Genomic DNA, 24,737 nt, shown 5'->3' on the forward strand with positions numbered 1-24,737 from the left:
CGGAGGATCACCATGCAATTAGGGATGGTCTTCTCTTTTCTTTCTCCTTTATCTTGCATGAAGGGACTGGCGTTGGGCATATTCTCTTAGGCTTTTCCAATTTCTCTTTTCTCTTCTACCCGAACCTTGATTTTGAACGTTGATCGAACGCATCACGCGTGAAGGAGAAGCTCGACGGAGACGGTTGAGTTGAAACGGAGGTGGCACGACGGCGAGAGGTAGAGTAAACGCGTGAGCGTGGATGGGTTTGGCAAATGAACCTTTTCATATGAATACTGTTTTGCCCTCTCTCCTTTCTGCGTGCTTTGAAGCTTTCGGAAATATTGTCTTTCGGCTGCGCATTCTGACAGTTGGCTTGGCGGGGTCGAGAGACGACGTGTGCAGGGTATCGTGATAGGAGGCGACTGAGTGTCGGAGCAGCATGGCGTAGAGCGCTGCGTCGTGTTCTGGCGGTCAGTACGGGGCTGGAAGGTAGAGCGTCGTGTCCGTAGAATGCGGTAATGATATGATGATACAACGTTTGACAGAGTCTTAGTTGACTCCTCACGTGTGGACTGGTTTCCTCAAAGGTTTGGCGGCTATCGCTATGAAGTGTGTTCACTCCCTGGTACTTTCGCAAGCAAAGCTGAGTCCTGCGTGCGTTGGCCACTTTCGACATTGAGCAACACTGTCACAGTTGATTTGAATTTTAACCTGTGAATATCTGGTTTATTCCCATGTATATCGCTCCAAGTAAGCTAATGAGAGTAGAAAATCGTGGCATCGCAGCGCCAGCAGTCGCGCTTCTCGCGCTCGTCTACAGGTTCTGGGGGCTCTAAGGAACGAATGGATTGTAGTATCGCAATTTCAACAAAGGAAGCTAGAGAGAGAAAGTTGGAAAGAGGACACTTGAATGAGGAAGAGTTAGTGTCGGGCGTTGAACATGGAGACAAGACTCGTGTGAAAGATTGGTGAATTTTCTCAGAAGCTTTCATCCCCCTTTGCCTTGAAGGCACAGGTTGCGTGTGACCAATCGAATTGGCCGAAGGACATGGATTCATCACTGACCGCCACCCCTTTCTTGCCTCCCCTGCCTTTCTTGCCTTTCTTTTTTGAACTCGGAAGTCCCCAGCCGCCCCATTCGTCGTCAACCTGGTAAGCAGTGTCCGCAACCATCGTCTCGACGACGGGCTCTTCGGGCTCTTCAGCCACTTCATCTGCAGGCTCCACAGCCGGTTGGGACTTGGAGATCTGGATCCACCGACCCCCTTTAATCAATTCCTTCTTCCAGTCGTGATTTTCATCTCTGGGTTCGGGAAGGGAATCCTGTTCCAACTCTGGGGTCAGAGCCGCAGGAATATCCGTGGAGGAAGAGTCGTCTTTGCAAACACTCTTCGCCTCTTCTTCTTTCTCTTCTTGTAATTCTTGCTTGATTTGGGCCTCTTTATCAACCTCGAATTGCGTGTCTTTACGGAGGAACATTTCTTTGTGCTCCAATGGCGATTCCGATTGCACTGTCAATCTGAGTTAGTCCGACGTTCATTCCAAGAGAAAACCTGTTCGGTAAGGAAGAGAGGAGAGATGTACTATCAATGCGCCGGTGGTGAGTAAGCCGAGTCAAGGTCTGCAAAGCTTTCTTCGAGGCTTTCAACTTGTCTGCTGTTGCGGCCCTTTCCTCACGCAACTCCTTCGATTCTGCGGCAATATCCGCAACAGTTTCCTCATCAAGGCCGAAGACTTTTTCAGGGGAGAATACGTGGGGAAGATTGCTCAGAAGACACTGTTCGATAGCGAGCACTGCAATGTTGTCTATGACCGTCTTCATTGTGACCTGGGTCAAAACATTAGAACCATATAGTTCGAAAAGGTAGGATCAACTGGGGTCAGGCTTGCTCACTTCGTAGTATGCTTTCATGCATTCGACAGCTTCTTCACATGAGTAAAGGTCGACATGCGCAAGGAGTTCCTCTGTGATTCTTTCCTTGAAGACTTCGAATTGATCCTCTGTGAGTGGTCCAGAATCCAAGGCTTCACGCAGGGGCGGGGACACTGAACCTGCCTGCTGTTTAGACGTTTCCCGACGTGACCTCTGGATTGTGTCGGCGAAGTTTAGGTTATACGTTATTGGATGACCTCGCAGATGCGGCGCCATAATTTCCTCAACTTTGTTCTGAAGGTTCGCGGACCAAATTTCCATTGCTGGATTGATGATGCGGCGCATGACAGCCTCGCCAGCCTTCCTGTCCACGGAGTAGTCCAATGTCAGATCAAAGAAATTTCGCACAGCTTGAAGGATGCAGTCAACTGAGTTTTCGATAATCTGGGACCAGGGCTGGGACTGCCGACGGAAGAGGTCTCCAACGATCTGCGGGTTGAATGTTCCAGTGAGCCCACAACCGTTTGATCTTCTGTTTAGATCGCGGACGTATTCCAGATACTTTTCGCGAGATATCCAGTTCGATGGAGCTCTTTTAGGCGGATTCGGTGCTTCGTCTCCAATCTTTTCAAGCTCGCCATGAGTCCTCATTTCTTCCGCAAACTCCCAGAGAAGGTCGTGAATCAAGGCCCTGAGTCTTTTATGAGCCCCACGAGCTGTCAAGGCATCGTTGAAGAAATCGGCGTGGTCTGTGTAGGTTCCATTGATGGCTGATGTGACCAGCGTTGAGAACTTTTGGCTGACTTTGATCAGATGAAATTTTTGATCCTGGATCGTGACCCTCGGGTCTCCAAGCTGACAGAGCTTGGTTTCACAGTCGGCAATTCCAGATCGAATGTCGCAGATAAGAGTTGGAAGATCGTCCGTGATCTGATCTGTCAACATCGCTGCTACCCGGGACCTAAGTGCATCTATGCCATCGCTACCTGGGGGAAGAGATTTCCAATCGCTGTGGTTGAAGATACATCTCTCCTTGGTGGTGCGTCCTTCCGAGCCTGGCGGCAAAGAAATGCCTCCGCTCATCAAGAAATGCCAGCGCATTTGCCATTTCTCTTTCCACGTTGGCAGGCTCAGGAATCGACGTATTTTCTCCGGGTCTGCGTCCAGTAGCATGTCCAGCTTGTTGATGATGCCAAGAGATCGTTTCCTTTGCGGATCGATTTCTCGTGCCAGCTCGGTCACGACTTGATTGGCGTGAATGTTTTCGGCGGAAATCACCGTCAAAATGACACTTCTGGGATTCTCCATGAATCTTCGGTTGGTGCTCATCACGAAGTTCGCGTTGCTTGTCGATTCATAATCATCCCCTTCTTCAATCAACCCGGGAAGATCAATGAAGGTCAGATGGGGGCTTTTCGGATGGCATATTTCGACCCTCAGAATGTCGTCGCTGAAAGCTCTTCCTTTGACACCGGCATCGATGAAGGCCTTGGCGGATTCGACGAGTAAAGTGAGATTTTCGACCTGCACGTCGCGTGCTTGGAAAAGATAGAGCCGCCTTCTTTCCTGCGGATTCCTTGACGGCCCGGGAATAATGGCAACATCGGTACTTTGCCTCTTTCCCCGCCGGAGGACAACTTCAATTGCAAATTGAGTGCAGCCGTTTTCTCCTGTGGGAAATTTGATTCCAGACAGAGCTTCTAGGACGGAGCTCTTGCCGCTCGACTTGTTGCCGCAGACAATGATTTGAATTGGCGGTACATCATCGCCAATTCCAAAGGATTGAAGATGATTGGTGGTATCCAAGACTTCGTCATAGTCATCAGCGCGTAGCACCGCCTGGAAACTTTCAGAAACGACCATTGCGGAGACAAGGACAAAAGGTAGAGCACTGGTCTGATAGTTGGAGTTGTGCGCTGTATATGATTGAGAACTGGCACTTTGCAGCGGCATCCGACCCCTATCAAACTTTTTGCCAGACTCATGAATGCTGATCTTCCGCAAGGAGTTCTTCAATTGACTCGCTCCCCTCGAACCATGTGGCTTACCAATTGGTAGCACAGCGCTTGTTCAAAATTTGATGTGCGGGATGTGAAACAAGGTCTTCCGAGAATCCGCGCAAATTGTCCATAGGATCCAGATATCTTCTCTGGATTGCCGGACATGTTGAAGGAGGAGGGAATGGCGCCCTGTCAGAAGAAACCGCGGAGGAGAGGGATAACGTTGCCAATAGCCGCGCGAGATAGTACATAAGGTTCGGAGCGAGCCAACCGGAAAACTGGACAATGAATCGAGCAAGCTTCTGACCTATCAATGACAGCCTTTGTCCTTGACGTCCATGTCTCTGGCAGGTTTCTTGCGTTTCCAGAAACCGATATCATGCAAGCGGGCCGCAGGGCGGAAAGTGTCGAGAAAGAGTGACATTTTGCTCCAACATGAGACAGGGGGCTACTACGAGCTCTCTACGGTCGATCTTGTCGAACAACAGAAGCGGTACGCCTTAGCGATTGAATCTCGAGAGTCCAAGGAAAATGTACCGATAATATGCTGCTGGCATTGCGAAGGAAAAGGCGATGATGTGGCTGGGTCGAAAAGCTAGTGCAAAAGTAAAATGCAGAAGCTCCGCAATAACCCAAAGTTGATGGCGAATCCCGGAGCAGTCGTTGGATTCGTGAGTTCTTTGGATGTTCCATGACGTTGAGCTGACAAGCGCGCTAGCAGGGATATGAGGTTGATATTGTTCCTACCTCTGGGCAGCTTCGACTTACATGTGATTGTCAAAAACGACAGGCAGTGACTCACCTCCCACAGGAGAAGAAGGCGTAAGCCTGGAGAGTCCGTTGGCCAGAACAGAAGAACTATGTACGTTCTTCGCGCGCAGCGATCAACGTCTCGAATGCCTCTCAATGCTTTCGACTCCCTTCAGTAACCAAAGTTTCGGTCTCGCCATCAACACCTATAAGGCCTTTGGCCCCGCGAATCAACCTGGCATGTGTGTCGATTCAACAAAAGAGTCTCCCCGGCACTGCGGACAAAAGCGAAAGAAAATGGTCGATACCAGGATCGAACTGGTGACCTTGGGATCGCTCACTCCTGGAGAAGTGATCATAAGGAATTTTATGAGACCCACGTCATAACCAACTAGACCAATCAACCTTGTTGTTATGAGTGGGAGCTGGATACACAATTTATATACATGTTATTTGAAAAATGGTTCTAAATGTGCCAAGCTTCCCAGCTCCTTTCACAGACATGCCAAGCTTCTTGAACAATCCTAAACCAACGTCTGGCTTCTCCGCGGAACAAACACCACTCTTCCACGAAAGGTCGGGTTTCGGGATATAGCAGCCCTTGCTGCGAGCATCGTCCACAATCCCGAGGAGCACCGAGACCGACAACAGCAGCTTCCAAAGAGGACAAATTCGCTCATCCGTCCCTGCCGACAGCCGGAGTCTTGTTGTGGCGAGACGCTGTCAGAGAGCAATTTTCAACCCGAGACTTTGGAATCGAAAGCTGACGCGAAATGGACGTCAAAGCGGACTTCACAGCAAACACACATACGTCACTGAATCTCGTTCCGTGGCGGCGTCTCAGCGCCAACCCTGGTTCGGTCGCGCGCCGGAGAAAGTCGATGTTCAGCCAGCCAAGTGAAACGCTGATTGGCTGGTATGCTCCTCTTATCTTTGCGAACTCATTGAATAATCCAGAGGCTCTCGGATTTGGCTGCAAAAGTCTTGTGCGCAGACTCAACACCACGAAACCTATACAACTTTCCTAATTCTCCTACAGTTGCGACATGGCGAGTCTGATGTTTCGCCGAAGTTTGGCGTGCCCAATGACCGCGGAGAAAGCCAAAAAAGAGCATGGACTGGTTCACTTGGCGCGATTCCCCTTACGTTATGAAAAGCGCCCAAGAGGCTGACGACAGGTCACGTTGGCCGTCGGAACGAGCAAGCCAAACGGTCCTCAAAGTCATCGCTGTCGAGGGCTTTGACGCCATTGGAAGAAACAGCCCGAAAAAGTTTGGAACACTGCGCAATTGAGCCAGGACTGGCGCGTACGTCTTGCAAACGCGCACGGGCCGGAAATTCGTCAGTTCCCTTTAAGCATAGCGGGCCTGCCTCGCCTGTAACCTCACTGCCAAACACGGAGAATGAACACGGCTGCTGCGGCACGTCACCCTGTGAGGGTGTTGAGCAATGGAAAATAGCCTGCGAGGCGCCCAAATCCACTCGATCGCTGCAGGGCTGATGCTTTATGAATGACGGTGGTGTAGTCATCCCGGGCATGTCACGACCATCTGCTCCTCCTCGTGCCTTCTCCACCTTGTCTCAGGCATACACAAAGCCTTCTTTCCTCGACATCTCCTGAAACGACTGGTGCCATGAGGCTCCCGCGAGCGCAAGATGTTCATTTTGACATGGACGACTACCTCAACCTCATCATACCCCGCAATCGCATTTCCCGCCTCCCGAAGCCACTGGCCCGGTTGCTCGGGTACAGAGAATCCGGCAGACCACAGGTTGGCAACATACTCATTGCGAGTTGGGCGCTTCTAGGTGCTTTTCTGGGACTCATAGTCATCACTGCCGTCTACAAGTTCAGCCCTGTGATACAGAGGGTCCATCCACCAGTAATCGTGGCAAGTCTGGTATGACATCCCTGATACGATCCTTTCGGCATCAACTGATCTGTTTCCAGGGTGCGGCAGCGATTCTCGAGTTCAATGTCATCGATTCTCCTCTTGCCACTCCGCGCAATGCAATCGTGGGTAACACTTTGGCCGCAATAGCCGGTGTTGGCGTCGCAAAATTGTTCATGTTGAGCGACAACTTTGAGAGTGTAACATGGGTAGCTGGTCCGCTATGCTGCGGAGTAGCATCGTGGGTCATGACCATGACCAACACAGCCTTTCCTCCTGGGGGAGCCACTGCCATCCTTGCCGCTACGGATTCGACAGTCCGCAACCTTGGATGGATGTACATTGGCATTGTCCTGCTGGGCTCGGTCCTCATGTTTGGAGTAGCTCTCATCGTCAACAACATACAGCGTCAATTTCCACTATACTGGTGGACGCCACGGGATGTTGGGCCGCAGAAAGCTCCCGACGTGGAAAAGATGGGCTCTAGCGCCCAAGTCTCAGAAGAAGCCAGCACCGAGGAAGTTACAGAATCTCTGCATCGCATAATCATAACGGAGAGGAGTATTCTGGTCCCGGAACACTTTGGGCTGGGTCCCGAGGAGACAGAAATGCTGGAAGCATTGAGAAATAGGCTGCGGAGCGTAGATCCTACGTGGAGCCTCGTGAAGATTCTGTCTGTTTCGGACTCCGAAAGGACACAGGTACATTCTAGTCGAGATACCTTGCCAGCTTTACGGAATTCTGAGCGAACGTCCCAGGTACACACCGAACGATGACCTGTCTTGGAGATGGTTGTTACACACTCTTTTTCATTAAGCGCGCTCGGCGTTTGTCCCGGAAAAGCAAGTACGAAGATACTCGTTGCGGACCAACGGTCTATGGAGCATATTTCGGCGTTAAGAGCATGGAACCAAGATGCTAACTTGAAAGGCATGGGAGCCATTTTTCTTTTGATCGTACGACTTCGACCACGGAACCGGTTCAGAGCGATACCGGGATTCAAAAGTATCTCTCGGATATGCCGATGCCAACACTTGATGCGCAATGTTGACATCCCTACGGCATACCCGAACGTCGATTTCCATTATAGGGGCGGCCCGGCCCGTACTGCCTCAGTACATTTCAAAATGAATACTGGCCCCCGCTCTGCATAATTCGGGTTCAACTCGTATCTTGAACAACTTTCATCAGACAAGGACCCTGTGCAAACAGCACCGTTTGATGTTGCCACAGGCAAAGTGATTCAACATCAACGTCAGGCTTACCGGTACCTGAGGGGCCCGAAAGAAACGAGACTCTGATACTGAGGTAGCTGGATGCAGGAAGTATTCGTTCACCACCATAGTTGTGCCTCGGAAGCTGTCGCTCGCTATGAGAGCTACGCCCAGGGCGCTGCCGTTCATTATTGCAGCTACGCAGGGGTATCGTTTCTTTCAAGACCTACTGTGGTGGCATGAACACGGGGCTTGGGTTTGTCTCGCTAAACGTCTTTGCTAAATGCTGACAACATTTCGACCCTCAAGACATGTTCCAGGCGCCACTCGCTCTCATCTGATTACTATGAGCGCTTTGATTTGATGGCACCACTTTCACAACAGACTGCACCAAAAACAAGTCAGTCCATGCTCTCAAACATCGCCGGCTTCCCGTGAGCCGCACTGGTATCCGCAATAGTCGACAGTTTCATTTTGTCGACTCTGCGTGGCCGCATAACAACAATACATCACCGATCCTTGGCTCCGTCTGGCCGGATAAGCTTAACCAAACTGATCGCTTCTCAGCTGAACAACGTGACAACGAGACCACGAGCCAGGCCTGCTCCACACTTTTTAGCGCACGGCGTACCAGAGCTGGGTACAGGCGCACGATCCGCCTCCACTCGCGCCACGCCAGGCCGCCGGTTTCACCACGCCGACCCTCCTCGTTCCCATTGGCTGCACCTCTCCACCACCTGCTCCGGCTTGCGATTCATCGACCTTTCTCTGCCATGCTCGCCAGCACTTGCTATTTGCGATGGACGCGGGAGCGAAGGAAGCCAAATGTCGTTTAAGCATCGCGCATGGCAGCCACAACGTACGCTGCACGCAAGGCTCAAACGCCCAAACTCATGCGCATTGTCAACTTTCAGCCGTCAGTAGGCAAAGTATCAGGTTGCCGCTCCCGTCCCGTGGTGGCGTTGCCAGACGAAGGTGCGTGCGCCGAATCGGGGTCCTGACCTGGCAAGCAGTGCGTGGACTGCCCCAGCAGTGGAGAAGAGGCTGGGATTTGTCACAAAGGATTCGAGGTCTCAACTGGCTGGTACGCAGTCGTAGGATGGTACGTGGGTCCGCCGGATTGGAGCACACGAGGCCATCGATACGGATGGAAGAAGGCTGGGGCCGCACACTAGGTGAGTAGCGTGGAAGCTTGTGCACTGACTGAAGAAGGACCAAGGTTGTGGCTGGGGAGTCTGAATTAAGCTTGTGTGTACAGCGCGCTGGTCATAGTGCACACATCGACGACTGACCCCTGCATATGCACGTCGTTGAGCCGCGCCGACACATCTGATGGATTGAACTGTGATGTCATTGTCCGGTTGCACCTGGCACACGTCGACTGCCTGCCGCAGTCACTCAGCTGAAAGAACGGACCAATGAGAGAAAGAAGCGTACGACGTCCATTAGCGACATGCCAACGCCTTCTGCTGTTGCCAAAAAAGGCAGGGGCCAAAGTCGACGAGTGATACTCCAACACATTTCTCCCCGTAATCGTCATCCTCGCTGTACAGTCTGTCCGCAAGACCAATTGGAGCACTCCAACGACATCGCACTCGGCCGACGGCCTGGTCCCTGAGTGGCCGCGCAATCCAGGACTTCCAGGTGGTTACCAAGGCATGATTACCCTAAACGGCAGACCATGATAGCCCTGCCTACCTGCGCTTCCCGCTTGCCCACCAGCTTCGCCCCGGCCAACATCTCAAACAGCAGCGCTTCCGCTCTTGGTCGCTCCCGTCAAGGGCAGCCCCTAGACCCGCCATTATCCGCCGCCGCAGGACCTCGCTCCGCAGACCACCCCAGGTAGTCGGTCGACCGACTGGCAGGGAGACAGGCAGAGGCAAGCGACCACTGTTGGCGACTCGCACGTGCATTTCCTCAATCCCGTCCAGTCCAAGAGCCCTGGAGCACCACTCTCTCTCTCCGAGGTCTCTCTTCTCCTCGACAAATTTGTCCGTTCCATCAGATATCCGCCGCCGTCGCCGGTGCCGCCGTCCGTCTCGAATCCGACGAGCCGCGCAGCGAGACAGACGGGACCCCAGCCCATGGCTCCGCTCCAATCCCATCGTCAGGGGGCTCGCCGCAGGGACGACGTACCTGCATGCAGGCATGGCTCCATACGCCGTATTCCATCGCACTCGCACTCGCGTCTTGCACCCCACACCCTCCGGCGGGCCATCGTCCGTCATTGCGCGGTGCTAGCTATTCCCTCGGCCTCTGTTGGTTCCACTCAGCCTACACACCTCAGCAGTGACACTTGCAGATTGCTGTCAATTGGTGAGCTACCAGCCGTCCGTCGTGGTCGGGTCGTTCATGCGTGGCAAGGTAGTCGTCAAGAGGTACAGGGGTAAGGCAATTAGGTACTGCTTAGGCTCGTCCGCATTCCGTGCCAAATGGCTGCGTCTCCCGGCGCAGGTTGGAAAAATAGGTACATGGGACTACATTGCTGCCAGCAGCAGGTACAGCACTGCTGCCACGCACACACGCAGGTCCGCCACCGCAGTACCTGCTTCCAGCAGGTCCATGGCACCCGGCCCACTTTCCCCTAGTCTAGCAACCGTTCCAAGGCACACCCGCTGCTTCTCCCCCGCAATAAACCTCCAAGATCTGATGTGCACACATCTCCTTCCCTCCCCCACAGACACAGAGACGGCCGTTCAGCTCGGCAGCGCCGCTCGCCTCGCCTCGCCTCGCCTTGCAAGGAAAGGAGCGAAGGAGGGAGGGAGGGAGGGGGAAGCCGGCAGGCGGCGGGAGGGCGGCGGGCGTGTCAGCAGGCGAGCGGGCGAGCGAGGCGGTCCTTGGTGCTTTCTCTGGCCTGCTCGCTTGCTCGAATCCTTGGGTCTCTGTGCGCTTGTCGCCGGGTGTGGGGTAGCGGGGAAGAAGGGCAGGGGGGGCAGGCAGGTACGGGCGACGACAAAGACGCCGGAGAAGAGAGAAGGAGGGTGGTTGTGGTGGGGAGGAGAGGAAGGGGGTTAGGTACGAGGAGTGCCGGGGTGTATCGTTCGACTCGACTTCCATTTCCTTCGCGAGCACATGGATGATGATGTATGTACAGTACAGTATATGTTTTGCTAGCATTCTACCATTCATTCCAGCTCTCGGTGGTAGGACTGTTGGTTCAAGTCCTCTCCAGTTTCCTTCTTCTCTCTCCCCTTCCCACTTGCACCCACAAACCAAGGTAACAACAATGCGAAGTGTACGTACGCTGCGAACCAGCTAGGACAAGGAGGCGTCCACGGTGCTTGATTACATAGTCAGCCATATACCCGTTGGAGCCAGACGGAGGCAGTCCAAGTGCCTGGCTAACTGACTACCCCAAGGTAGCCAGCAGCAGGTACCTCCTAACTACCTTACTTACCTTACCGGCCTGTACCTAGCTAGCTAGCTAGCTAGCGGCTAGGTAAGTAGGTCGACCGACTGACTTGGCCCGAGCTCCCACCACCATGCATTGTGTGCATTGCATGAGCTACCTACCGTACCAGGGCGAAAGGGAGACAGGGAAGCGTGGGCCATGAGAAACCGCCCAGCTAGCCGAGTGCTCGCGGGCACGCCGAGCCAGAGTGGGCGAGTTGATGTAGTGAGCGTGTAGTCTGATGCAAAACAATCGCCGATGAGGGAACTGAAGCTGGGCCAAATGGACGGCGGCAAGAAGAGCGGTGGAAGTGTGCGCTCGCAATTGATCTAGAAGCGGACCTGAGGCTTTGGAGTTGTTTACTTTTTCCAATCATTTCCATTTTGAGAAGATGGGGGGGGGCCTATTATACAACGAACCCACAAAGTCTGTCCTGCTGCTGCTGCCACTGCTGCGGCTAAGCCTCTTCAGCCGTCCAAGCAGGACGGAGAAAGGCAGCTGCTGTCCTGTCCGCCAAAAGTGCTTCTCTTCCACATTCCCCAACGCGCTCGCAAGCCGAAATGAACAAGCGACAAGAAAAAAGAAAAGAAGGTCCGGGAGAAAGCGGCTGTAGCGAGAGAATGAGAGAAGGACTTTGCGCGCTCTAGATGCTCATTTGAAAAGCCACAAACAAATCCCGCGATACAATCCTGTCCACCGAGAAAACCCAAGGCACCGAAACATGACGCCAGTTTTGTATCGCTTGCCACCGGGCAGGTAAAAGAGAAGAAACACACCGACACGAGAAGATCAGATAAACAAGAAGTGACAACTCGCCGAGGACCGACAGAGAGCGCGCAGTGTTGGCCACCACCGTACAACATGCCTGGACCCGACGAGGAAGGAAAGGCAGGTGAGGGTACTTGTGTCGTCGCGTCGTGAGCGGGTTTGCAGACGAGTCCTGCTGTGAGGACGTCTCGCCATGATGCTCGGCAAAGGTCCGAGCCGTGTGCAGCCCATTCGATGCTGGTTCAAACATAAGAAAACAAAGGAGATGGAAGCAAAGTCTAGATGCTAAAAAGTTAAAGAGTACGCTGAATGGTAGGTAGGGGTAGGAAGTGGACGCCGGGACCAGCCACATGCATTGCCGTTACGTTGGCGCGCGCGCAAAATCAAAAGTTGCTGGCGGCGAGTAACGTGTGCGAGTGACCCATGGAGGTTGCGTTTGGCAGAACGGCGCCAAGGGCTTCGTTGGAGCCTTGTTGGAGATCGGACAGCGACTGCGAGATGGAGAGGCTGGACGGCATGTAATCGTTCGAGGCCTCGGGGCTTTCCTCTTCCAGAGAGCCAAGGCCTTCGCCGTCGTTTTCGTCTTCCTCGCTGTTGTACGGGATTGGGTCGCCGTCCTGGCGAGGCTCGTGGGTGCGACGATGTCTAGAGAGAGGCCGTATTAGCTTCGGATCGGTGGATGCAACCCAAATAAACTTCAAACTTACTGAGCCAGGTTGTCGGAGCGCGAGAACGCCTTGTTGCACAAAGGGCAGACATATGGCCGCTCTTGCGTGTGCGTACGCACGTGCCTAAGCGCCGACGTTAATCACACGCTGCAACCTGAGACTGCAGATCGGTTAGGCGCTTACCTCTTGAGATGTTCTAGCCTCTTGAAGAGCCTCCCACAAGTGGGAATGGGGCAAGAATGAGACTTTGTGGGATATGGCCCCAGTTCCATCATTGTGGCGCTGCGCGCCCTGCGAAAGACGCCAGGAGCCTGGCGCACGACCGCATCGTGTGCATTGGCGTCAGCGAAGCCACCATTGGTGAAGGAGTTGAGCTCGTCCTGAGGGGGCATGATCGGCATCGGCTGCTGGACAGGGCTGCCCTCAACCGTACCCAACGGCGTGCCATGGCGCGACAGTTCCGGAACCTCGGATTTCTGAGGAATGGCACTGTAGCCATTTTGAAGGCTCTGCGGCGAGTTGTGACCGGGCTCTTCATTGGCCTCTGTAACCGGCACCACGGAGCTGGAGACTGAGCGGCGGAGGTCGCTTGGCCTATGGGCGGCGTGAGGATTAGCCGCCGAGGCTGCCGATACGGCAACACCACCACCAATGGACATGGAGGATCGTCTCCTCCTCTGCTTATACGTGGGTGACCCTTCAATCACCGAGTATACATTGCCCGGCGCAAACGGTCGCCCGTTGGAGTACTGCGGCGCCGCAAGATTGGACGGCGGCAACTGCATGAGGGGGTTGAAGTTTGCCGGGAGACCCACTTCCGGGATCGCGCTGTACAGGCCAGTATCCTCGTTGGCGATGTAAGCAGGCTCGGGACCCAGACCAATCGAGTGTTGAGGGGGTGTGATGGGCTCAAACGACATGCCGCGGTTGCTGTAATCCTCGTAATGCGACGAAACGAAAGATGGGGCCGGGGAGTACTCCATGTAAGCAGGCATCGAGCTGTGGCGATTGTGCAGCTGGTTGAGGGGGATGCCGTTGCGATCGTAGGGGATGGGGGTGTAGTCGCGCTCGCGGCTCTTGGCAATGGTGCCGTTCATGGGAGGGGCCATGGTCATGCCGGGTGGGAAACCATCCATGGGCTGGAGGGCGGGTTCTGAAACAGCCGGGGGCATGGACTGCGGGACGATGGAAGGGGGTGGCATGGTGTCAATTGCGGGCGAGGTCGATTGCGAGTAGGTGGTAACAGTCGTGTTGAATGACGACGAGTTGGTCTGTTGGGCCTTTGTGAGCTGCTCAAACAGCGACTGCGAAGAGTCGAATTCGAAGGACAGCGCAGGCTCGGCGACGGCTACGGTGGTAGGCTCCTGACCCATCTTTTCCCTCTTGAGATCCCGCTCCAGAGCGTCCAGGAAAAGCCGGTCGTGCGGCACGCTGTACCAGTAAAAGACCTTTTGCTTCTTCTGGGTGCGGATGCAGTTGTTTTTGTACAGGAAATCCAGAAACGCGCTCTTGGGCTCCTCGAGCGATGCATCAGTGCCGGACTTGAGGTTGCGCAAGTCGGAGAAGATGCCCTCCTCGAACTTTTTTGAATTTTTGACGGGCCGGCCGAAAGCCTGGAAGCGAAAGGAAAGGCATCGCACGATGTCTGTGCCCGAAATGTGGAAGAGGTTGTTCCTAGCGCGCTGTCAGATTGGGGACCCTTGATTCGTTGCGACGGCGAGACGAAGACGACGTACCAGAGAACGCACGAGACGTACTCGCCCGTGGGCAGCAGGAAGCGGCGGATGTACTGGTCTGGCGACCAGTCGACGGGGGCCGAGATGAGAAAGTACTTGACTGGGCGGCGGGTTAGGTGGTGTCGGCGGAGCTGGAGGGAATTACTCACGGTTGTCGACCTGCTGCAGGGCGATGATGGCATCCGGAGGCAGGCTCTGCTGGGCATCGTGGTCGAGCAAAAAAGTCTCTGGAGCAACCTGTCGCGCCTGCTGCGGCGGTGGCATCTGAGGGGCGGGGCCGGTGGAGTACATGGCTGCCACCGTGGTGGTGGACAGGTTGAGGAATGGAGGGAGGAGTGAAAGGGTAGCGAAAGTGGCAGGCGAGGCGGGCGGGAGTCGAGGGAAGCTGTTTGAGATATGGTGAATCGAGGGCCGGCCTCGAAGGGGAGTGGACTCGCAGAAGCAGAGGGTTTGGAGTGGACGTGACGAGACGAGACGAGAGGAGGGACGGAGTGGACGGGATGGCGCGCGCACACGAAACGAGTTGGGGGGGGGGGGGCGACGAGGGCTTTAGGAGTGTCAGAGGATTCCCGCGCGGTGTTTCAGGAGATTAGCTGTCGCAGCGTTGGATCTATATTTGGCGGGCCTTAGGTCGGCAGCGCAGCGCAGTCCAGCGCCCACTTGTCTGCCCACCTCACGGTGCCCACTCAGCTCAGCTCAGTCATTTGGCCTAGAGCCGAGCGCCCGCCGACCGAGGAGAGCCAGGACGGGAATGCCTGGAATGCGCCGTGGCTGGAGTGCATGCATAAGTTGGGCGTCAACTAGCCCAGGAGGAGCCGCTGGCCTCCGCAGACCTGATCTGATCACTTTCGCCCTCCTTGCATGGCCGTGGCCGTGTGGCTGGTACTCTCGCACTCTACAACCCGCCCGTCCTCTGCACCAATCGAGCGGCGAGTGCAGCTGCAGGAACGGAACAGCAAAAAAGCTCTACTGCGGCCGTTTGATCACCGCTCTGAAACACTTGGCCAGCAATCACCACCGCCGACAACCTCACCAGCCACGACCAGAGCCACCCCTCTGCGCGCTCTTCCACCTCATCTCCTCTCCTCTCCTCGCAAAGCACGGTGAACCGCTCTCCTGACGGCCCATGGATGTCAGGCATCGAAGGAACAGGTAGGTTGCTGTACCGTAGCTACCGCACCGTCAGCCGTGTCTGGCTGTCCCGGGCCGACCAGCTACAGGCACAGCTATGCGCTGCACAGTTCCTTGCCGTCCTAGTCCTGGCCTGGTCCTGGTCCTAGTCCTGGCCTGGTCCTGGTCCTAGTCCTGGTCCTGGTCCTTGTTGCCGTAGACGCAAAAAAGAAGCACAAGTACATACATCAACACTTCTTTTGACCCCACAGGCCATGTCATGTCGTAAAGTGCCGATCGCCATGGGTAGCCGAGGCCTCAGAGGTTCTAGAGCCACGGCTACCGTCGTTCGAGGAAAAGCGGCCGTCGATGGGACCCCAGCTTGATGAGCAAGATCATCCCCATCGGATCCTCGCATCACCACCACGTCCCGTTTCACTTTGATAACCTCCCATCGTCATGACTGCGCTTCTTCACCGCGCGCCCACTACCCGGAAGCCCTCGTCCTTGCCGCGCCCACGGTCTATCCCTGAAATGAAGACTCCACTGCAAGGTGACCTAGACTTGCAGCCCCGTCCAATCATGCCCCAGTACGTGTGTATGCCGCTGAAGAAAAACTGCCAACTTCTGCCCAGTCCGTCGGGAACTTCCTCCTTGCTCCCTTCTCTCTTACCACTCCCCCTCTTGTCGCCAAGCTGACTCGCTGCCGACGTCTCTCTGTCCGCAAAGCCTATTCATCCATCAGCGGGACCCTGATCCAGGAGGAACCGTGCGTGCGCAGTGACGCATCAGGATCGAGCTTTTTGCTGTTTCCCGAGCTCGTGCAGTCCAGTCCACTCTGCAAAAATGCAGAGACCACCATCGCACGCTTTGGCCTCACGCCGACTTTTGTCGTTATGCCGCTGGCCCGCTGCCGCGCGGATATCACTGAGCAGCAACGGCTACGCCCACAACCGACCCGCCGCTCCTCGTCTCGGCGCACACTACTCCCTCTCCTCTCCTCTCCTCTCCTCTCCTCTCCTCTCCTCTCCTGCAAACTGAACATCTCGACCCTCCCTCCCGTCTGCCCGAAATTCACACCCACCGTGTCCCATCCGTGAAGATCTGATGGGCCACGTCCGTCGCCCAAGACGTACCTTGCATTAGTGCAACACTGCGCTGCGGGACGACGAACCCTATCCGCACGCGTCGCCTCGCCCGCTCCTCTCCCGCACCCTCCCTCCCTCCCTCTGTCCCCCCTCGCGCTAGCCCCTATTCGGCAACCACATCACCACCGTTCGCCCTTCCCAAGTCCACAATGCGCGCACTGTGCCCAGCCATATCTCCGTCTTCCATCTCCGCACCTCCAATCTCTTCACCGATTCTTCAACACCATGCCCATCTTTTCCCGTTCGTGCAAACTTCTCCACTGCATCGCGACTCATCACCAAGGCATCGGCAATTGACCAGCCCGTTGTTGCCATCATCATCGGTTATTATTAGCAAACCCATGTTCTCCGGACCGTCCTTGATCATGCCATGCCGTTGCGTGCATTCAACCCCCTTGCCGCATCGCATGACTACCCCCTGGACCCGTCCCGCTTCTTTTTTTCGAGAAAGGCTCCCGCTCGACACTCGAACATTCCCTCTTGGGGCTCGCCGCTGTGGGCAGCCCACGCGTGCATCTTCGGCGCTCTTGTCGCTTTGGTGCTGCGTTGCTATGCGCAAGCGCAGATCTCGTCTTCGATCGGGGCGTTCCGAGAACCATTTTGGGACGCGTTGGTGATGCAAACTGGGGACTTTGAAGAAGCGATGTTGTTAGCGAGCTCGTGTCTGGCCTGCCTGGCCTGCTGTCTCGGAGCGATCCGTACCATGGCGTACGAGGCGCCCTGAATCTTGAAAATCCGCACTGGAAAGAGAACGTCAAGGTAAGAAATGGCAAGTGTTGGTGTTAGTCAGGGACCCAGCCACAAATCATGTGAGTGAGGAGGTGCCCCAGGCATTAGACTGCATTCACCGTCTTCGCCGGCCTGCTGGCTCCCTTGACCAGCGTCTTGACACGATTCGCACCCACAGAGGCCAGCCGCGACTGCCAAAATCCGTCTCACGGAAAAGATGGTCCACCACGCACGGAGCACGAGCACCGCCGCTGAACGAATGCCGTGGGCGCCTAACACCACTCTGCCGGCGTCTGCGTAGCGCTCGCCGCTCGCATCTCGCAAAAACATACGCGCGTTGACATGGACACAAGCGAATAACAGAAAGAGGTCATCACCTCATCATGCCCGCAGAGCCGCCGAAAGAGGGACCCTCCAGGCCCGCCCGACTACTACACACTACACCTCTTTGGAACCAACCGCCAATCGCACATCATCTTCGGCATCGTCAATCATGCAAACGCTTCTCCAAGATCAAACGAATGGTACGCGTGTGCCGTCAGTGCAAGAACCGTACCGTACAACACATTTTGCGGATCACTCGCTTCGCGAAAGGGGAAAAAGGGAAAAATTTTCGCCAATATTGTTCATCGCTATCCACCAACAACCATCATTTCCGCGCCAAAACCACACGCCCGGTAAATGGGAAGGTAGGTGGTCTCTTTGTCAGTCGTCTGGCGCGGACGTACGCAGGTAAGCCATATCCGCACGCCGACGATTCGCTCGGCGCTAGCTCCGCTGGGTATGCTGAGCACCGTCGCTGCTCTCGCTATGCCGAAAGGACGCTGGGAGGCACCGTGTCGATGACGGGAGAGGTCCATGTGCTGCCGCCGGCACGACATTCCGAACATGACGGCCGAATCATGTTCAAAGAGTAATCTTCTGGTCGGCACATACACACACCGACGGGATATACCTGCTATGCTCGCACATACGTCTCTCTGCGGGTCCGCATCGACACTGGCAGACCAGACCAGACCAACGTCTCTCGCCTGCTCTCTCCACAATACTCCACACACCCTCTCCACATGTCCCTGCACGCTCAGTCCCGTGTCAGCTCACCTCGCCCATCTTTCTCATCTTTCTCATCTCCCATCTGTTCTCTTCTCGCCCGGGCAGGCACGCAACAACCAACCCACCCGGCACCCACCAGTCCAGCCCACCACGCACCCACCCACGCATCCACCGTGCTCACCATTCTCTAATGCTCCTTCCCCTTCTTTCCTTTCCGTTACTCTCCCTCTACTCTCTCTACTCTCTCTCCCCTTGTCAGTTGTCCCCTACCTCCCACACGTCCTCCCGTCCATCCGCCCGCCCCGCTGCCTCCCGTCTCCCGCTCCGAGATGACTGCGAAGCATCCCGGCACTGTTCGGTCTTTGCAACGGACATGGAGCACTGCACCGCAAGAGGCACGCACGAGGCACGCATAACGTGCTCTCCGGACGGCGGTGGGGAGGTCGTGCTGTGTTGGGATCCGGTAGGTAGGGAGGCGCGCGGCCTGCGCTGCGTGCGGGCCCTTCCGCCATCCCGTCCGTCCTCATCATTCAATCTATCGCACGTTGTTGATGCATGCTTGCATATGCCTACATACATGCCTGCATGCGAGCATGTGGGCAGACACGTGTTGTGGCCCGGCGGTCTGCCTGGCAGGTGGCTCGACTCCCGAGATGGGATGCCGGCCGCATGGCCTGGCGTGGCTTGGACCGCGGATCTGTCATGCAGACGTGCAGGCTGGCTGGCTGAACGGTCGAGATGGATGGAGAAGGGAAAATAGGGGTATCGTTTTGTATCGTACCGCTGGTTGGGTGTGGAGCGGTAGAGCCATACAGCGGCTGACTATGCCCTGTGTAGGTGTATTTTCCTATGTAATATGGCCTGTGGTAGGATTGACCTACCTACCGGCCGCTGGTGTGGCTTCCCCCTTGCCACCAAGACAGAAAGGGGAGAAGAACAAAAGCCCAAAGTCGTGCGTACGTCGGAGTATGTCAGCAATCTGTCAGTCCGTAAGGCAGTCAGGCACATAGCATCTCCTGAGCACCCTCTCCCTTCCGCGTATTGACAAACGCACTATCATGCTCCTCTCCATAGAGGCTTGAGTAGAATCTCACCGCCTTCATTGCCTCCTTGCCTTGCCTGTTCTGGCCCAGTCACTACTACAGCTGGAGACCACCAAAGTACGGACAGAAAGCTATGCATGAATGACGGACTCTGTGCTACCTGTTTTGTCTGTGGTGGGAGAAGTCTTGTTGCTGGGGCTTTCACACGTATCACACCGCTGCTCGGTTCATTCGAAGATGTATGGGTTTCTCAGAACAAGGAAGGAATAGAGAGACTGAGGGAACGGGCTGGTATGGTAGTGTGTGGTTGTACGCGGCATGTATATCTTTCTCCGTGATTCTGGCAAGTCAGTTGATCCTACGAGTCGACTTTATTGCTTTACCCCGTTATATCTAGGGTTTTGCAGTTTGTGCCATGTCACACTCTCTGCTCGTTCTACGCCTGTAGAACATGCTACTATTTTCTGCACTGCTTGAGCGAAATCCAAAAGTCTGGGGTTTACCGGTTGACCCCTAATTCCCTCTCAGATTGCTGTCTCTCCGCCATTACAAACACTGTCATGCTCAAAAATAGACCCTGAAAGAGCCACATCACACAGCACCACCTCCATCCCGCAGTGAGCCAGCAAGCAAGCAGCCTTGAAGAAGCTTTCCGGGATACGACGCTGCAAAAGCGCTTCTATTTTGACCCGTCGCCGAAGATGCACACTGCGCCTCTCAGCCACACACCAAGCACACACATCCATACCTTACTCCCACGCACCGCTCCATCTATCGGTACAGCACACACACACAAGCCCGATCGCGATATTCTTGGCTCACGGCCTGCTTGCTTTCTTTTCGCGCCCCCCTCCCTCTCCTCCAACACCCACGCGTCCATCCATCTATCTATCCGTCCATCAATCCCACCCGAACCCTCCCTCCCCGTGCCATCCGAACCTCCCCACCCGAGCCCATCCCTCACTCCCTCCCTACCTCCCTCCTTCGTCGTCCAAGAGTAGAGCAGCTTTGGTGCCTAAACTCAAAGCGCACACGCAAGCCAGCCCAGCCCAGCCCAGCACCACCACCTCTACCGTCGTCCGCCGCCAGCGCCGGCCCGCCCGCGCCGCCCGCCAACAACTCTCAATCGTGATCCGCGCGCGCGGCACGTCGTGCTCTTGCCAGGGTATCCCAAGGAGCCAAATCGGACGTTGGCGCACAGCGAACGCCCGCCAACAACGGGGGGGGAAAGCCAACGAGCGAGCAAGCAAGCAAGCAGCGTTCGGGCTCTCGGCCCATCTACCTCCTCCCCTCCCCCGTCCCCCCTCCTCCCCGCAGTGCTTTGGCCGGCCGTCGGCTTTCCTTTCTCGCTATCGATGGCGGCGGAGGCGAATGTTGGGCACCACGCCCGCTGCTGGTAGCGAAAAAAGTTGCGCGTGGGCGGGCGATCGAGGCGGCGCGTCGTACCTTGCCCTGGCAGTGGCGATGCTGTTGTGCTATTGCCGTGTACATACAGTACGTAGCTGCATTCGCAAAAGCGCCACGCTCGAAAGCTGCATGACGTCCTCGTCGCCATCGCCATGGCGGAGGATGCCCTGGCTGTCTGGACCTCGCCTGCGAGCTGATCCGGTACCTAGGTACTTGGTCGTGCGCTGTCGAGCTAGCCGGCAACAGCAGCGATGGATGCTTGCCTTGCTTCCTGCTCCGTGGTGCGCAGCTCGCAGCTTGGGATATCCTGGCACGACGGCGCGGGACGGGTCGATTGTTGACGTGGGGTTCCTGAGTTTCTTTTTGCCGCTGCCGAGTGCCCTGATTGGTGGCGGCCCTGGCTGGCTGGCTGGCTGCCGCGGTTTGTCGGTCGCCAAAGTTGCGGCATGCATGCCTTTGAACTTTTCTTGTCAATTTTTTTTTTTTTTTTTTCCTTCTTCTCGTCGGCTGAATTAGTGACCGATCGCTCATTGATTGAGGAGACTCATGTGTGCAGGTGGCTTCGGCAAAGTGGACGGGGGTAATAGGGCGTGGGTACCGATGGCCACTTGCAAGAACCACATCATGGTGATGGTCCGCGGGGGTGGTAGTCGAACGGGCTGGGCTTCATCTGGGGACGGAAATACCTCTTTCGGACGGTTTTTGTGCGGCAAAAACCTACATTTCGAAATATAGGCGTTTGCACCCTTCAGTCCGTGTGGCATTTCGCAGCCTTCAAGTGAACTCAATCAGGCTACATTCCAATGCCTTGCAATGCAGGGTCTGGCCGCAGTTCTCCCTTTGCGAAGTCTCTTGAATCAGACCTTGCTGTGTCCTCGGAAGGGTTGACGAGCGTAGAGCCCGAAGACGTGGACGCGGTCGAAGGACGGCTCTGAGGGAAGAAGTGATTCAGGCCCCGGCCAGTCAACGGGCGTGGAGCCTTGCGCACACCGCAGATGTGGAGGCGCGTGTGTCGGCGCAGAGAGGCCTCGCGGAGAGTGAAGGAGTGGACCACGGCTTCCACAATCTCATCCTGTTCCGCCGTCAGCTAGACACAAAGTCGTTGGTGTTGCTCAAAACTTACGGGGCTCAATTCTGGCTCCAAGAAGTAGTAGGCCGGGTGGTCTTTTCCAAAAGCGATACCCTGATTTTCAAGTGTTTCCATTTCCACCCATTCTCTCCCAATGGCGAGGTAGTGGTCCGACGTCATATTGCTCTCGGGGGGCCATGAGGTCTGTGGCACGTAGTTTGGATTGAAGAAGTTGACGTGGAACGGCTTCCTACCGCAAAACCACGTTTGTCCCGAGTCTGGAGGAATCCGAAAGAGGTAAGCATTTCGACCAAGGCTGAATGCCAGGCATCTTGATCGACTTACCTGATCCTCGCACGTAAATCACTTCGACGCCAATGTTGGAGCAAGAGACCAAGAATTCGCTTGGGTACTGGCCTGGCTCCCACATTATGGAGCCGTTCATGACACTCGCACGCTCCAGCTCTTCTGAATTGCTCGACGCGTCAATCTTCTCCGGCTTTGGGTCCAAGTTGAATATTGCGGTCCCTCTTCGTTTAAGTTGTGCAATCAGCCTCGACGATTGAGAATTCCCGGGGCTTGCCAAACCATGCAAGAGAACACTGGTCGTTGGGACAATTTGTGGACTCGTTCTTCTGGAACGAGGGATTTGTCGGTTGATATACAGCGCCTTTTCCCCACCTGGGCTCTTGCTGAGCCGTAGCACATTTCCTGAGCCGTCTTTGTACGTCTTTGTAGGCACCAGACTTGCTTCCTGGTTAGATCCATCCATGTGGAGTCCCCACTGTTGTTGCGGTGGTGGACGTTCCTCAGCTGGCCAAGTTGGAGCATGGCCCATGAAATCATAACCCGGCTGTTGTGTGCGAGGAAAAGGCGTTGAGAAGGGATTTGTGTTAATAAAGGGGTCCTGCGGAACATAGGTACTGTGGGGCACATAAGGATTTTGTGGAACAGATTGGTTGCCAGGGACATGACGCCAAGAATCTCGAGGGGCAGATCGGTTTCGAGGTGCAAAAGGATTGTTGTGGACGTAACGGTAATCGTCGAGGGAAGAATCCGTGTCGAGAGAGGATGCGACGGGATTTCTGTCCACCGGGGACTCGTTGTTGATATTTCCAGGGGCTTGCGTCCTGAGACTGTCCATTTCCACGTCGCTGTTCTCATCGTCAGAGGAGTCGTCGGAGCTGAAGTCGGATGCCGCTTGAGCCGGACTAGTCCTTTCTTGCTCAAATTTGCTCTCTTGTATGTCATCCTGCGTCAAAAACGACCATGCTTGGAGAAGCTTGTCCATGGTGTCTGTCGGATCAGGTTTCCAAAAGCGGTCTGGCAACACCCAGCGGTCTTTTGGTGTCGGCGGTGGACGGAAGACTTCCTCTGTTACTGTCGTTGGTGGTGGGCGTGGAATTTCCTCCGCCACAGTTGACATGGGTCTCACAGACGATGGACTCCGAGGGTGAAAAGGAGCTGCCCCTTGAGATTGTTGTTGTTGTTGAGGATCATGGTTCGCGTTGATAGCTTCGTTCGAAACCGGGGGTCTTGTACCATCTTCTCCGGAGTTGACATATTCTCCTGGTGCGAAGATCATCCCCTGCAGCCATGCCGCGGTCTTGTCCAAGACCATCTGGTTTGAGATTCTCCAAGTCTGCAACTGGCCGGGTTGATTCTCAAATTCTCTTCTTTCCTCCTTAGACTTGATCTCCTGCAGCTCAATGATGTTCTCCCTGCTTTTCATAATGATCGTCTCAGCAACTCTGCGGAAACGATGGCGCTGAGCAGTCTTTTGTGATTCTCGCTGTGATATGTCATGCAAACTGAATATCATGTACTCTGGTCAAACCGATTCTGATGCATTCTTTGATGGCACTTACATGGGATCGTTCTTGTGGTCGGCTGCAAGCCTCATTATGACCAGCTTCAGTGTCAAGGTCGACTTGAGAGCCTCGAGTTCTTTCAACGGCTTTTCGACCTTCATACTTCTCCAGAACCATCTCAGAGTTTCCATCCTTCTCTTCTTCTTGATGTGTCTTTCGATTTCTGTCCTCAAATCTTTGTAATCTTCCAGGACGGACGTGGTAGAGTTGATGAATAGTGGTCGATAGAAGCCTTTGGCCTCGTCAATAGCTTGCTTAAGGCTGTCCAAGACTTCGGACATGTCCGAGAGCCCATGCGCGAGTTTTCGCACTTCTTCTTTTCCATTCTTGATCGTGTCGACCATTTGGTACAACATCTTGGAAAGCTCCCAACCGGCCGTCGCAGCGCCTCCTACAAGGGAGATAATTGTGATCGGGTCCGCCATGGCTGAGGTGAATTGTTTGTCTTACAGGACTTGAGAGAGACGAGGCTGAGTTTTGTGGGAATGTCGTATCTGCATATGCGTCTGCATGAAAGTGACACCCAATCGTTTTCTGTTGTACAGGTTGCCTGTCTCGGCTCATGCTCTACTCTGCCATCACGCTCATTATGCGACCTTTTGATCATTAGAGACAGAATAAATCGGTGGTTGTCTGCAGGTATTCAGCGGAAGCTTATTCGTGCTTCGGTATGTCCGTCCAATTGTTGGGGGCGTTTCCGGATGTCTCGGCTGTTTGTCGAGGTATCTCCTCCGTTCAGGTTGTCCTTAAGACGAAGAGGTGCAATGCACTGCGCTTAGCATCCAAGATAAGCGAGAGGCCGACATATTCAAGGAATGCAGCATGCTATAAAGGATCTTTCCGCATACGATGAATGTTCGCTAGGCGCACCTGTGACGGCGGAAGACAGCTCCCTAGACGCAATCAATAGTGGCGAACGAACGCTTCCTGGGTGCAGCTACAGTTCCAGGAGGTCTTCTTTCTTCTGACACCCACTGTCCTGTATAGAATCGCCCAAGGGCCCGGATATTGAAAGTTCGATACAATTACTTGG

The 24,737-nt window shown here is 55.0% G+C and overlaps 6 protein-coding genes and 1 non-coding gene across 7 annotated transcripts; 1 reads left to right on the forward strand and 6 right to left on the reverse strand.

Moving 5' to 3' along the window:
- Nucleotides 1-858: 858 nt before the first annotated feature.
- Nucleotides 859-3,818, reverse strand: J3D65DRAFT_577773 (P-loop containing nucleoside triphosphate hydrolase protein). Its single transcript, XM_066797681.1, has 3 exons — nucleotides 1,877-3,818; nucleotides 1,567-1,810; nucleotides 859-1,493 (listed from the first exon to the last, which is right to left on the reverse strand). Exons 1-3 carry the CDS (start codon nucleotides 3,806-3,808, stop codon nucleotides 961-963), a joined length of 2,709 nt encoding a protein of 902 aa, XP_066651204.1. The 5' UTR covers nucleotides 3,809-3,818; the 3' UTR covers nucleotides 859-960.
- Nucleotides 3,819-4,903: 1,085 nt separating this feature from the next.
- On the reverse strand, nucleotides 4,904-5,011 carry J3D65DRAFT_t141. Its single transcript has one exon. It is a non-coding gene; the product is annotated as a tRNA-Met (tRNA).
- A 925-nt stretch (nucleotides 5,012-5,936) lies between these two features.
- J3D65DRAFT_112634 (HPP family protein) lies at nucleotides 5,937-7,479 on the forward strand. Its single transcript, XM_066793743.1, has 2 exons — nucleotides 5,937-6,506; nucleotides 6,557-7,479. The coding sequence occupies exons 1-2, from the start codon at nucleotides 6,240-6,242 to the stop codon at nucleotides 7,271-7,273; spliced, it is 984 nt and encodes a 327-aa protein (XP_066651205.1). The 5' UTR covers nucleotides 5,937-6,239; the 3' UTR covers nucleotides 7,274-7,479.
- A 3,885-nt stretch (nucleotides 7,480-11,364) lies between these two features.
- J3D65DRAFT_112705 (uncharacterized protein) lies at nucleotides 11,365-12,109 on the reverse strand. Its single transcript, XM_066793745.1, has one exon. The coding sequence runs from the start codon at nucleotides 11,963-11,965 to the stop codon at nucleotides 11,570-11,572; it is 396 nt and encodes a 131-aa protein (XP_066651206.1). The 5' UTR covers nucleotides 11,966-12,109; the 3' UTR covers nucleotides 11,365-11,569.
- On the reverse strand, nucleotides 12,110-14,895 carry J3D65DRAFT_112704 (STE like transcription factor-domain-containing protein). The gene is made up of 5 exons (XM_066793744.1): nucleotides 14,424-14,895; nucleotides 14,275-14,374; nucleotides 12,722-14,212; nucleotides 12,578-12,661; nucleotides 12,110-12,515 (listed from the first exon to the last, which is right to left on the reverse strand). Exons 1-5 carry the CDS (start codon nucleotides 14,563-14,565, stop codon nucleotides 12,254-12,256), a joined length of 2,079 nt encoding a protein of 692 aa, XP_066651207.1. The 5' UTR covers nucleotides 14,566-14,895; the 3' UTR covers nucleotides 12,110-12,253.
- Nucleotides 14,896-20,496: 5,601 nt separating this feature from the next.
- J3D65DRAFT_112791 (uncharacterized protein) lies at nucleotides 20,497-21,780 on the reverse strand. The gene is made up of 2 exons (XM_066793748.1): nucleotides 21,443-21,780; nucleotides 20,497-21,371 (listed from the first exon to the last, which is right to left on the reverse strand). The coding sequence occupies exons 1-2, from the start codon at nucleotides 21,526-21,528 to the stop codon at nucleotides 20,636-20,638; spliced, it is 822 nt and encodes a 273-aa protein (XP_066651208.1). The 5' UTR covers nucleotides 21,529-21,780; the 3' UTR covers nucleotides 20,497-20,635.
- On the reverse strand, nucleotides 21,480-24,251 carry J3D65DRAFT_112766 (uncharacterized protein). The gene is made up of 3 exons (XM_066793747.1): nucleotides 23,702-24,251; nucleotides 22,179-23,644; nucleotides 21,480-22,111 (listed from the first exon to the last, which is right to left on the reverse strand). The coding sequence occupies exons 1-3, from the start codon at nucleotides 24,127-24,129 to the stop codon at nucleotides 21,852-21,854; spliced, it is 2,154 nt and encodes a 717-aa protein (XP_066651209.1). The 5' UTR covers nucleotides 24,130-24,251; the 3' UTR covers nucleotides 21,480-21,851.
- Between the last annotated feature and the right edge of the window lie 486 nt (nucleotides 24,252-24,737).

The sequence above is a fragment of the Phyllosticta citribraziliensis genome (genome assembly GCF_038025025.1).
Source record: "Phyllosticta citribraziliensis strain CPC 17464 chromosome Unknown J3D65scaffold_12, whole genome shotgun sequence".
Lineage (NCBI taxonomy): Eukaryota > Fungi > Ascomycota > Dothideomycetes > Botryosphaeriales > Phyllostictaceae > Phyllosticta > Phyllosticta citribraziliensis.